Genomic DNA, 13,832 nt, shown 5'->3' with positions numbered 1-13,832 from the left:
CTAAAATGTGCCGGTGGGGATGGCTCTGTTCCTCACCGCCATTGGCACTCCTGTGATGTGATCACTGGGCGCCAATAAGTTGACTGAGGGGGCGCCATGACAGCGTAGGGTCAGATGAGGACCTCTGTTGCTGTCATGACTGACTTCCTGTAAATGCTGACATAGTACTGGCACTGACAATAGATCAGCATTTCTGCTGATAAGAGCGATGCTGAAGCATCGCTCTGATCAGCAGAAGCGACAAGATAGTGCAGGCATAAAGTCCCTGAAGAGGACTAGTAAAATCAATAAAAACTGTAAAAAAAAGTTGTTTAAAATATGAAAAAAATCCCTAAAAGTTCAAATGACCCCTTTTTGCCCCATTGAAAAGAAACAATAAGAAAATAGATATATTTTGTATTCAGAAATGCCCAATCTAACAAAATATAAAGTCAATTAATCCGATCGGTATATGGCGTAGTGAGAAAAAAAATCAAAACGCCAAAATTAAGTTTTTTTGGTCACCCCAACATTGTTTTAAAATGAAATAATAGGTGATCAAAATATCTTATCTACACACAAATGGTACAGAATAATTAGAAACGTCCCATCAAGATGTAAAACATAAGCCATCATGGAGTCATCCATCATTTCTGAATATTTTTCAGCACTTAGTAAAAAAAAGTAAAAGTAAACTTGTTTGGTATCTACGAACTTGTACTGAGCTGGGAAATCATATTCCTAGGTCAGTTTTACCATATAGTGAACACGGTAAATAAAATAGTTGAAAAACAATCATGAAAAGCACTTTTTTTTGCAATTTCACCACACTTGGATTTTTTTCCTATTTTCAAGTACAATATGGGGCAGAATGTATGGTGCTGTTCAAAAGTGCAACTTGACCTGCAGAAAAACAAGCCCTTCATATGGCTATATTGACAGAAAAATAAAAAAAGGTTATTGCTCTTGGAAGAAGGGGAAGGGGAAGCCGCAGGACTGGCGCATAGCAAATGTGGTGCCAATATTCAAAAAGGGGACAAAAACTGAGCCGGGAAATTATAGGCCGGTAAGTTTAACCTCTACGGTTGGTAAAATCCTTGAGGGTTTCTTGAGAGATGCTATACTGGAGTATCTCAAGAAAAATAACCTTATGACAGAGTATCAACATGGGTTTATGAGGGATCGATCCTGTCAAACTAATTTGATCAGCTTCTATGAAGAGGTAAGTTCAAGCCTGGACCAGGGAAATGCAGTGGATGTTGTGTATATGGACTTTTCAAAAGCTTTTGATACGGTGCCACACAAAAGGTTGGTACATAAAATGAGAATAATGGGGATAGGGGAAAATATGTGTAACTGGGTTAAAAACTGGCTCAGTGATAGGAAACAAAGGGTGGTTATTAATGGTACGTACTCGGACTGGGTCTCAGTTCATAGTGGGGTACCACAGGGGTCAGTATTGGGCCCGCTTCTTTTCAACATATTTATAAATGACCTTGTTGGGGGCATGTGGAGTAGAATTTCAATATTTGCAAATGATACTAAACTCTGCAGCGTAATCAATACAGAGGAGGATAATTTTATATTACAGGGAGATTTATGTAAATTGGAGGATTGGGATGTACTTAATTGTAGAACACTGGGTAAAACAGACACAGAAAAAGACTTGGGTGTATGGGTGGATGGTAAACTTCACTTTAGTGGACAGTGTCAGGCAACTGCTGCCAGGGCTAATAAAATAATGGGATGTATTAAAAGAGGTATAAGTGTTCATGAAAAAAATATAGTTCTACCTCAGTACAAGTCACTAGTGCGACCGCACTTAGAATACTGTGTACAATTCTGGTCACCGATATATAAGAAGGACATAGCTGAACTGGAGAGGGTGCAGAGAAGAGCGACCAAGATTATTAGAGGAATGGGTGGGCTGCAATACCAAGACAGGTTATTAAACTTGGGGTTATTTAGTTTGGAAAAACGAAGGCTTAGGGGGGATCTAATCACAATGTATAAATATATGAGGGGACAGTACAGAGACCTTTCCAAAGATCTTTTTACACCTAGGCCTGCGACTGGAACACGGGGGCATCCGCTACGTCTTGAGGAAAGAAGGTTTAATCATAATCACAGACGAGGATTCTTTACTGTACGAGCAGTGAGACTATGGAACTCTCTGCCGCATGATGTTGTAATGAGTGATTCACTACTAACATTTAAACAGAGCCTGGACGTCTTTCTTGAAAAATTTAATATTACCAGTTATGTATATTAGATTTTATGACAGGGTATTGATCCAGGGAACTAGTCTGATTGCCGGATGTGGAGTCAGGAAGGAAATTTTTTCCCCATTGGAACTTGTTTGCCACATTGGGTTTTTTTTGCCTTCCTCTGGATCAACATGTTAGGCTACAGGTTGAACTAGATGGACTTAGAGTCTCCCTTCAACCTTAAAAACTATGATACTATGATACTATGAAGAAAAAATGGAAAATCGCCTGGGGTAAAGAGGTTAGACTTTAGAATCACAGCTATAGAAAGCAGTGGAAGAGAATTAAAGATGTCCCATTTGTTGACACATGGCATTTTACTCTACAATTAAATATTGCATATACAATTGTAAAGTAATTAGAATTATTTTATATAACTAAATATATAATTGTAACGTAAGATGACAAATAGGTGATCTTTAACCCTTTTCCGCTGCTTGGTAAATTTGTGATTCTAAAGTTTAATAAAGCCTCTGACACTAGATCTAATTGTTCCTTTTTGCACTAATTATATGTTACATGTTAAAACAATCCATCACAAGGCATACAGACAAGAAAAGTGACAGCCCCCACTGGGCATTACATGGGTTTATAAAGGGCCAAGTCATCTGCAGTCATTAGTGTTTAGCTAACCAGAGTTATGTGAAAGTTACAGTCTCTGGTGGAAAATCAGATGGCAGCTCACCAGGGAGTTAAAAAACCATGACCAGAGTGCCTCTTCCTTTAGAGACCCAAAGACACATGATCTGTTCAACCTTTAGTAAGCCGTAACCTCAGCCCAGCGCTGGCCAGCTATTATCCCCAGGCAGCCAGTCCTATGGTATCTGAGACTGGCGGAAAAGGAAGGAACATAGAGGTGCCAGCTGTCATCCTCACTCACATAGCTTAGATCATGAATGTAATATTGAAGAGGAGAGATTTGTTTTCAAAGTTTTTTTGAAAGTAAGAATAAGGTGAAGACAGGCCGGATTAAGAATGAGAACTGATATTTCATATCCAAGATTCCACAAGTCATGATGTAGTGTTTATATCAAAGCCACAAATAGACACTCATCACTTGTATGCTGGAAAATCCCATTTTTGCTACAAAAAATATGTCAATATATAATTTTTATCCATCCGATTACTTTTAACATGACAATTTTGGATTATGGGAAAAGTTTGTGCATTTTCTATAGCAATCAATCAGTTTTGTAAATCTAACATTGCTATTGGTTATAACAACTAGAGTCTTCAACCTAAGCCCATGGGCCTGAGGCAAGGTTCACGGATTTGAAAATGTCAGCATCATTACTGCAAAAAGAAGATATGAGTTACGTTTCTAGGTTGACCATTGAGAAGTAATATATTAAGAAGCAATCTTTTCTACTTCCTGCAATGACAAGTAAGCGAGATGTGTTCCCCAGATGTGGTTAGTATAACTCCAGGGGCTGTCACCGAAGAACATCTGGAGAACAGAGATAGGTTTTCAGTGTTTCATAAGCAAATCCTGTAACAAGCTTTCTTCGAAATGGGATATAAAAGAGTCTAACTCAAGCCTCTTATTTAGAAGTCAGTTTCTACTGCTGGAACGGGTCTTTTGACTTTACCTTGTTCGATAAACCCCCACCTGAACCATGTTTGTGGATACTCAAAGGAGGTCTATAGTCTTGCTCCTTTCCATTTCTTAGATTTAAGAATATCTTCTTTGACTAATTTGGAAATCATATGTAAGACTAATGCAGGCGTCACACGAGACGAGCTATCCCGCGATGCATCGTTGTGGTCACGGTTTTCGTGACGCACATCCGGCATCGCTTGCGACGTCGTCTCGTGTGACACCTCCGAGCGACGCAGAATCGCTCACAAATAGTGAGTCGTGTACTCGTCGCTTATTTTTAAAAAGTTGTTTATTTTTAATGGCGCCGGTTGTTCATCGTACCCGGGGCAGCACACATCGCTCCGTGTGACACCCCGGGAACGATGAACACAGCTTACCTGCGCCCCACGGCTCCTGCCGGCTATGCAGAAGGAAGGAGGTGGGCGGGATGTTTTCGTCCCGCTCATCTCCGCCCCTCCGCTTCTATTGGCCGGCTGCTGTGTGACGTCGCTGTGACACCGAACGTCCCTCCCCCTTCAGGAAGTGGACGTTCGCCGCCCACAGTGAGGTCGCTCAGCAGGTAAGTGCGTGTGACGGAGGTTTAACGACTTTGTGCGCCACGGGCAACTAATTGCCCATGACGCACAAACGACAGCGGCAGGTACGATCGCTCGTGCAATCGCACGATAGATCGTACCGTGTGAAGCCCGCATAACTCTATAGATAAACATCAGAAAGAGAATTTTAGGAAGACAATATTTAAGAAGATTATTAGTTGTTATTTTTTCTTACTTATCAAGCAAATAGGAGGAGCGGATGTGATCCAAAAATTTCCCCAAGTGTAATCTATACATGTAATATGGATTGGATGGGAGAGGAATTCATAACAGTGCAGATACATATTTTGCAAAGCCTTAATACAGTGAAACCTCTCTAAAATGATCAACCAAAATTAAAAAATTGGAGTGAAATATGGTTTATAAATCTCTGAGTTAATCATTGTAGCCAACAAGGTTGTGAAATGTAAGAGATCAATTTGTAAAATATGTCCACTTGCCATTTAATGAAAATAGTGAAAAAAATATAATAGGGAATATATTGACTTTCTTAAATATGTTAATAATGTATAAAGTACGTAAAAGTTTAAGATAAATGGGTAGAAGTAATATCACGTTCTTATTCCTTAAGAAAGCCTCTCACCTGTTCTATCACATCCCAGAATCTCCATCCTCATGCCCATGCCAGCTGGAGACCACCTTTCTGGATATACTCGAACAAACTGTGCAGCAACAGGGTCGAATCTACGCACTTCAGGGGTATCATAATGCATGTTTCCCTCAAACACCTAAAACAGATTAAATGCAACAGTCATGACTAATATCAAACTCAGATGAAAAGGGGAAACAACACCCAGATATATGATCAGAGAGGAAACAAAGACAATAAATCACAGTAAACCCCCGATCTGAACCAATAAAGCTTAAATATTAGTATAGTAAAACACAGCTTTTCATTTCTAATGTTAAAATCTAATGTACTTCCACCCTCTATAAAATGCTTGTTTATTGGCTTGCATCTGATCTGATATTTAAGGTCAGGAATATACATTTCTGTACAAATGAACATGTATCTATACCTTTGAAATTGATTTGATTGTGTTTTATAGGGACTGTAGTTTTTGTCATTTGCCACTAATTGTGGTGTTATACAAGTGATTTTATCATCTTGGTTTCTATTACCACTGTAGACCATTCTCTCTATTCTTTATACCCATATATTCATTAGGGTAGGGTATTACTAGAGTCATTTAGGTACTGTTCCTTTATCTTGTCACCTCAGTTCCTGTCCCCCAGGAAGTCAGAACTAACAGTCACAAATTCTATATGCAAGTCCATGAAAGCACTGTTCTGGCCCTCATAGACATACACTGAGAAGTGACTTCCGGTTTGCCAAGACAACTAGCAGTAGATGACCAGAGCCAAAAACAAAAGAAGACATTGGCTGGTAAGTATATTACTAGGGGCAGGGAACGTACATTAGTGCACCACTCCAACAGGCATAAAAAACTGCTGGAATGATGCTGTAAATATAACAAGTTATAAAAACAATAGATAAACTAGACAATAGCTGAGGGATGTGTAAATAATGAAAGCTTTGTCAGAACATTAAAGCTGAAATAATACTTGGTCAGTTATTAAAAAACATACTATAAATCACAAAGTATTTAGAGGACTGAATGTCATGTGAAAATGTCTGCAAGTTAGTTGTCAAGATGCCTATATTTAATCTCAAGCTTGCGCTACCCTTTACTTCCCAGCTGTTACAAAACAAAAGTTCTCAGCTCTCTTATACTAATCATATAACCAGCAGACCACTGGTTGGTAGACGGCAACGCATTCTGACCATCACTTAATGAATAGGCAAAGCCCCTGCCAAACACCTCTACCAGCAGCCTATGTCCTGCAAGATCAGAGTGATCTACGACATCTGCTACCAGAGGAAGTTGAGACAACGCCATGCATGTTAAGTGGTCATCAAGTCCTGCTAGAAATTAGTGGTTCAATAATCTAATGTCTATATCCAGCTTGGCAAACTTGTCAATGTACTGTCTAATGACAAAATCTTCTTAAATAAAATTTATAACACATTTCTACAATTACCATCAAATCTACATATAAATAGCAAAGATCACAAGCGTCTCATTAGGTCTTGTAAATGCTGCCCGTACCTTGGCCTGTTCTGCTTTAGAGTCCTGAATATACTCCCAATCATTTCCATTCAGACTGTATGCCACTTTGAATTTCCGCACGAATGCCCTATTTTCGGTGCTGGTATCTCCCCCTCGAGCACCCTGGATAATGATTCCTTTCACAGTCTTAAAGGTTCCAAGATCAACCTGTAACCATTCTTTTCCTGCTTGCTCATTAGTCATGCGGGAATACCAGCCTGATCGACTGCTGACCAAACGTGCCCCACCAGGCGGCCACAGATACTCTCTGGTGGAAGATGCTGTAATCTGAGAGTCTGAAATAAGGCCTGACATCATTCCCAACATGTTGGAGCAAGGACCATCTGAAAAGTCAAAGAGAAATGACAGGAAAAATAAATAATATTGAAAAAAAAAATCTATAAATAACAAAAAATAAAATTATATATATATATATATATATATATATATATATATATATATATATATACACACACACATACAGAGTATATCACAAAGTGAGTAAACCCATCACATATTTGTAAATATTGTATTATATTTTTTCATAGGACTACACTGATGATATGACACTTTGATACAATGTAAGTAGTCAGTGTCTGGCTTGTATAAGTGTACATTTGGTGTGCCCTCTAAATAACTCTGCCGTTACATTAATATATATATATATATATATATATATATATATATATATATATATATATATATAAATATATATATAAAAATATATATATATATATATATATAATAAATTGGGAATATTTTGCCTCACGGTGAAACAATTATAAAAGTCATGAAATGATATGAAATATGTAATGTGGACCTGTGATGTGGCAGCCATACAGCTCCACTCTCATGGCTATTCCCACGTTCCACGTCTGGGGCCGGAATCGGACAAATCGAGTCAACACCGGCTGAGGGAACTTGTTCAACACTACTTCTGAAGTGTCATTATTTCCAGGGAAAATCTAAAGAAAAGAGGAAAAGAAACATGAACTGATGTTAATTAAGTTGTTTACTAGAAATAAGTTTTGTAAATCTCAAGTGATAACAAAGTTTCTTTTAATATGAATTTTATATTACGATAATTTGCTTTGATCTTTACAAAAATCGTTTCTGACCACACTGCCCCCATGGTAAACAAACACATTTGCAAATGAACGTAGAAAAGCCATAAATAGTGGTCTATGGATAACGCTATTTTTCCCTTACACGATCATCAAAGCAAGAGTATTTCCTTAATTGGGGGAATTACTGTAGTATTCAAACCAATAAAGCAAATTAAGGAATATAAAAAAGGATGCATACAAGATACAACCACACTGAGACTTAAACATATGCTAGTCAAGCTTCATCCCTAATAGATGCAGACAGAAGAAATCTCTTTAATGAAGATCAGTAAATACAGCTAATTTTCTTGATGTGGTTAATGCTTATTGCCCTCTAGTTCCAGATCTAAAAACTGTAAACAATCTCATCAAACTTTCCCAAATGAAGAATGGAATGTTTCCATGAGCTGAAAGTGATCAGGGAGTAGATATGCCTTCCACATACAAATGAGATGCAAAATAAATTACAAGCGACTTGATGGGAAAGGCAAGGAAAGGGGTATGGGATTCCTGGCATTAATTAGAGTTAATAAGTTGAAAAGACTTCCTTTGGAGAGTCAGGGAAAATACTATAGCTTTGTATAAGTGGTAAAACATCCTGTCCAGTAGGACAACATACAAGCTTCTATGTTGGTGTTCTATTAGGAGATAATTGTTCGCAAGCACATGCACAAGCACAATGACTTAAAGAAAATGGATTTAAAAACATTGTTAGTAAAAGCATAGATCGTATCTTGAAACCATTTTTGATTTTTCGGATGCTGTTGTATTCACGTAGCTCACTAGCTATCATATCGCTATGATAATATCACACACATTGTTGCCTATTAAAGCCCCCATACACATTGGGGTTACATCATCCAAACCCGCCGATATTGGCAAAATTGGGCAATAGTCTAATGTGTACTGGGGGCTTCCCAATTCTCCCCCCATAGAAGTTGTTATGAAAGAGAAGGATATGACATATCTAATTTCCAATGAGTGATCCTTTTGTTTTCTGGGAGTAGTCTGGCATCAGCTCTCTCACAGAGAACACAGGAGATCTCGGCCTGCTAAGCGTTGTTGTGTTTCGAAGACTCAGAGATAGCTTTCAGCAGAACATCAGCCAAATGTTTGTTCATCCAACAGTTATCTATTGTGTATGTGGGGCTTGCACTCCATAGATTGTTAAAAGTTGTGAAACAGTACTCATAAATGTAGACTTTTACGGACCCTATTGTTCCAGCATACAACTCCGACTTCACAGGTAGCATCCTTTATTGGATGTCCTATAACTGTCCCATTGTCCCATAGAAGCATTGCCTTTATAGGAAAATATCTAAAAAATATGAGGATAAACATAACATCAAACAGGGGCACAATAAGTGCCTACTGCTCTGCATAATATACCGGAACTTATAATGGCCACACACTATAGTACAAAAGCAAGTGATTAAGGTGGGACTACCTGAAAATGCTGTGTGTATGAGGGCTTTCTTCTCTACTGTAGGAGAAAGAAGGATCTGTTATCCTGAATTTTAATATCTGATCCTTTTCTTCTCAAGATAAGCTCCTTATTGGTGCCAGGAAATGGCTTACTCCCCTCTTCTGAATGAAAACACATGGATGTTCAGCCAAACTGAGTGTACATGTCTATAGGGATGTCTGTGTAGAGTGGCATAGGTTGGTAGTCATGGGCGAGGTATTGCCTTCTGACTCCCCGAAACGCTACATGGGAGACATGATCCTGGCTGGGTGTGTGGACTTGTGTAGTGTGGGCAGTATGCCCGTGCAAGCCACATGTTGCCACTGGCTTCGGGTTGCCAGGACTAGATATCAACTCGCTCCAATAAGGAGACCACCAATTCCATTCAAACGACAAGACTTTACTTAATAGTCCTTCGTTAACACCTTTATATACGAGAAAGCAGGCACATAACTTCCAGTAGCACAAAGCATCTTTAAACATACTTCCAGTCCAAGCTGGGTTATTTCTTGTCATTCCAGCCCAACCCAGTCTAACGTCACAGTCCAGTCCACAAAAGTCATTCTTTCCTCCCCTTGTTCCGCATCTGATTCTCCTTTTAAAAGGAGTAAGGGGGGTTTTGCCACTATTGGCAGAGTCGAGCTTCAGGTTCCCAGACGTCAAAGCGGACTCCTGCCCAGGATAGTCAGTTTATCTCATGAACTATTCTGTTTTGGGCCATTACCTTTGAGCTGTAAGCTACTTGGGGCCTTCCTGCTAGAGTACCACCGACCAGACCCTTCTATCTAGGGCCATTACATAGGAAGGTCGGTAACTAGTTTTAACATTGTCCAATGCTCTGCATCTCAGTCAGTCATTTAGAATCACGCTATCTCAGATCCAGTCTCCTTCCTTCTTTTCTTACCACAGGTCACCCATTGCATGTGACCCTGATGACATTCAGACCATAAATCTGCTTTTATCACACACAGGGTTCTAACTAACTTTCTAGAAGGAAACCATCTCTCTCTCTATCAACTAACTCCTCCCACTGTGGCCTAGTCCCAACACTTAACTATTTCTTACCCTACAGTCTGGAAATCACATATAATACTGCTATGCAATATACATAAAAACATTATAATACATTACATGATTAAATATTAGAGTTCACAGGGCACCTTTTTTACAGCGAAGCAAGATATAATACACACTACATAATACGATTGGTGTCTTTAAGGAAAGGCACACGACAGCATGCATTCACTATCAGGTGTACACATTTCCCTTCACGTGGGTCTGTACAATTATACAGTATGTATTGACTGATATACACTGATGAACAAAAAGGTAGTCAGATTTTTGCTTCACGTTTATGAATTAAACTGTTTTTGGTGATCCCGGTTAACATTTGCATACTTCTTTAACCTCTTTTTTTCTTTGCATTAATTTACAAGTATGCATACTGGTTGATCCCTTTATTTTTGTGGTGCCTTCCGTTTTTTTTCCATTGTTCCTGATGTCTGTGATCATACAAGCCACCTCTACTGACGTGTTTGTTGCTCCAGAACTGAAAGATCTTATAATGAGCCAACTTGTTGACTCCGATATTTTGTCTGGATGTCCAAGTCTTGGCTTTTGAATGGATGGACGGACTTCGTTTTGTATTCTTCCAACAGTCATAGCTCTCACATGATGCAGTTTGGAAATTTTCTTGGCCAAGAGACCACTATTGATGAGCTGGATGATGCGGTTTCTTTTATATTGGAAAATCTTCATGGCTGCTCCTTGATTCGAACCAGTGTCCTTTCATTTGGGGATCAACCGAATAAGACACTGCGTTATTAGGCAATGTGAGAACAGGTTGTAGTTTGTAGAATACAGGAAGAAAAAGATTTTTTTCATCACCAGGAGCACATGAGAAACATCTGCATAACTAATCATATGGTAAATCGTTACAAGTCAAATTTATATATGAGACAGCAAAGATTATTGTCTATAAAATGAAGGTAGTCTCGTGTTCAAAGCTGTAGATGGTGAAATATGGAACTTGAAAGTCAAACGTTCAAAGCATTGTTACCCTTTTGCTTGTCAGTGTATGTAAAAAATGCTTGTGTATAGAAGGATTTTTTTGCTATTTTCTTAATGTTTAATTCCTTTGTTTCCATCTCCAAGATGAAAGCCTCTACAGATAATTAGACTAACTCTGTGCACATCAAGATAGAGCCATGCTATGCTCACATTGAACATGTGCATGTGATAGAATTGATAAACCAATTTACTGTCACCAAAACTGATCGTTGTGCATGATCTAATCACAAATCACAGGCTCCATCGTTTATATCACTCTGGCAATATACAAATCTGAGAGTCCAATCTTTGCACAGCAGAGTGATGAAGACAGAAAAGCAAATAAGATAGATGAGCTGCACATTAAAGACTTAATTACACTTGTACTATTCAAATGTTGTGCTAACAAATTGCCTTTCTTTCTTTCCTCTTACATTTTTCATTGTGAGAAGCCTTTGAGCAACTTCTATGAAAATTAAAAATCTACAGGATGCATTACCGTATTTTATTCATTTTGGGCTCTACTTCACAGTTCTTTTTTACGTAAAACTCATAGCCTAATCACAAGACCACATTTTTTTTTATATTTTTTGTAATCATATTTGACTAGATGCTATTTTTATTTAATTTATTGTTTATTTCCCACTTAAACATGCATCATTTTGTGCCATTTACCCCTTTAGAATTAGCCATTAGTGTAGATTTCCAGCATATTTAGCAGTCAGAATTCTATTAATGAGGCTAAAAACAATGTTTTTTCAGTGTTACTCCACATTTTATTTGTATAGGTTGTAGATAATTTCCGTTTTGCATTCATTTCAGGCTGTTTAGAAAACCTATTAATTTCTGATAACAATAAAACCCTGTTGAATCCGAACACAATTTACGGCTTTGAACTTCCTCTCCTTTCTTTTATGCTTCGGCCATCATTATGCTGCACGCCTAAATGGTGCAGGCATTTCTGATAGTTGACTTGTGGCTCTTTCTGCCATCTGTGCGTTTGTACTGCACCTGTAGGCCCTTTGTAGGATTAACAGCCCCCTCCCTCCATAAATATATACAGCGAAAGGGGGTGAGTGAGAAAGTGCTTCAGAAGTCTGTGTACTAACAGGATTAGGATTTCAAAACTTCATCCGTGTGGAATTTGGGGATTGTAGGAAAAAAATTCAGATAACAAATTACTTTGGCTGGAGGAATGAAGTAAAACGAGTAGGGTATCATTACGGACTGCCACCTGCATGGTATCATTATACAATGTCTTAATACAGATATCTTATGTCTGACTGATTAAAAGGAAAGAGACAGAGAGTGATCATGTCATGTACTTCACAATGAATTATAATTAGGGATGATCGAATACTTCAAATATTCGACTTCGCGAATATCCGACGAATAGGTCACCGCTATGCGAATATTCGATACGCAATGTAAGTCTATGGGAAGCCCGAATAGTTCCAAATAATTGTTATTCGGGTTTCCCATAGACTTAAGCGGACTTTACACGCTACGACATCGCTAATGCGGAGTCGTTGGGGTCACGGAATTTGTGACGCACATCCGGCCGCATTAGCGATGCCGTTGCGTGTGACACTGATAAGCGATTTTGCATCGTTGCAAAAACGTGCAAAATCGCTAATCGGCGACACGGGGGTCCATTCTCAAATCTCGTTACTGCAGCAGTAACGAGGTTGTTCCTCGTTCCTGCGGCAGCACACATCGCTGCGTGTGACGCCGCAAGAACGAGGAAGCTCCCCTTACCTGCCTCCCGGCCGCTATGCGGAAGGAAGGAGGTGGGCGGGATGTTGCGTCCCGCTCATCTCTGCCCCTCCGCTGCTATTGGGCGGCGGTTCAGTGACGTTTCAGTGACATCGCTGTGACGCCGCACGGACCACCACCTTAGAAAGGAGGCGGTTCGCCGGTCACAGCGACGTCGCCGGACAGGTAAGTATGTGTGACGGCTGTGGGCGATGTTGTGCGGCACGGGAAGCGATATGCCCGTGTCGCGCAACAGATGGGGGCGGGTACCCACACTAGCGATATCGGGACCGATATCGTAGTGTGTAAAGTAGCCTTTACATTACGGATCGAATATTCACGAATAGTCGAATAGCGGCGACCTATTCGGCAAATATTCGCAAAGCCGAATATTTGAGGTATTCTATCATCCCTTTGGGGAATTTTTTTTACGTAAGTTCAAAACACCATTTTCGCCATTGGATTTCATTGAGATTTTGATACCTTTTGACTTTTACACACTTTTTGTTTCCCTGCAAATGCGACTTTAAGGTGGTCCTAAATCATCCAAGAAGAACCCGGGAAAAGACAGAGAAAATAATGACAAAGTCATTGTCAGACCGTCAAAGTGGTATGACCGACGGATTTTCATTTTAGTCATTCTACAGTACGTCAAAGACAGTGCAACGTGGAGGATATAGAAGGGAAATCGTGCAACATGGAGGATATAGAAAAGAAACCGTGCAACATGGAGGATATAGAAGGGAAACCATGCAACATGGAGGATGTAGAAAGCAAACCGTACAATATGGAGGATATAGAAAGGAAACCGTGCAACATGGAGGATATAGAAGGGAAACCGTGCAACATGGAGGATATAGAAGGGAAACCGTACAACATGGAGGATATAGAAGCGAAACCGTAC

General features: G+C 39.3%; 1 protein-coding gene across 2 annotated transcripts in view; it reads right to left on the bottom strand.

Moving 5' to 3' along the window:
• NRP2 (neuropilin 2) overlaps window positions 1–13,832 on the bottom strand; it is a 185,771-nt gene that overhangs the window by 60,387 nt on the left and 111,552 nt on the right. For both annotated transcript variants that reach the window (XM_075317693.1, XM_075317694.1), the window contains exons 8-10: window positions 7,374–7,518; window positions 6,554–6,897; window positions 5,026–5,170 (exon numbers count right to left, since the gene is read on the bottom strand). In XM_075317693.1, coding sequence (XP_075173808.1) covers window positions 5,026–5,170; window positions 6,554–6,897; window positions 7,374–7,518 — 634 coding nt within the window. The remainder of the gene's footprint in view (window positions 1–5,025; window positions 5,171–6,553; window positions 6,898–7,373; window positions 7,519–13,832) is intronic.

The sequence above is a fragment of the Anomaloglossus baeobatrachus genome, chromosome 7, assembly GCF_048569485.1.
Source record: "Anomaloglossus baeobatrachus isolate aAnoBae1 chromosome 7, aAnoBae1.hap1, whole genome shotgun sequence".
NCBI lineage: Eukaryota > Metazoa > Chordata > Amphibia > Anura > Aromobatidae > Anomaloglossus > Anomaloglossus baeobatrachus.
This window is presented reverse-complemented; position numbering and strand designations above follow the sequence as displayed.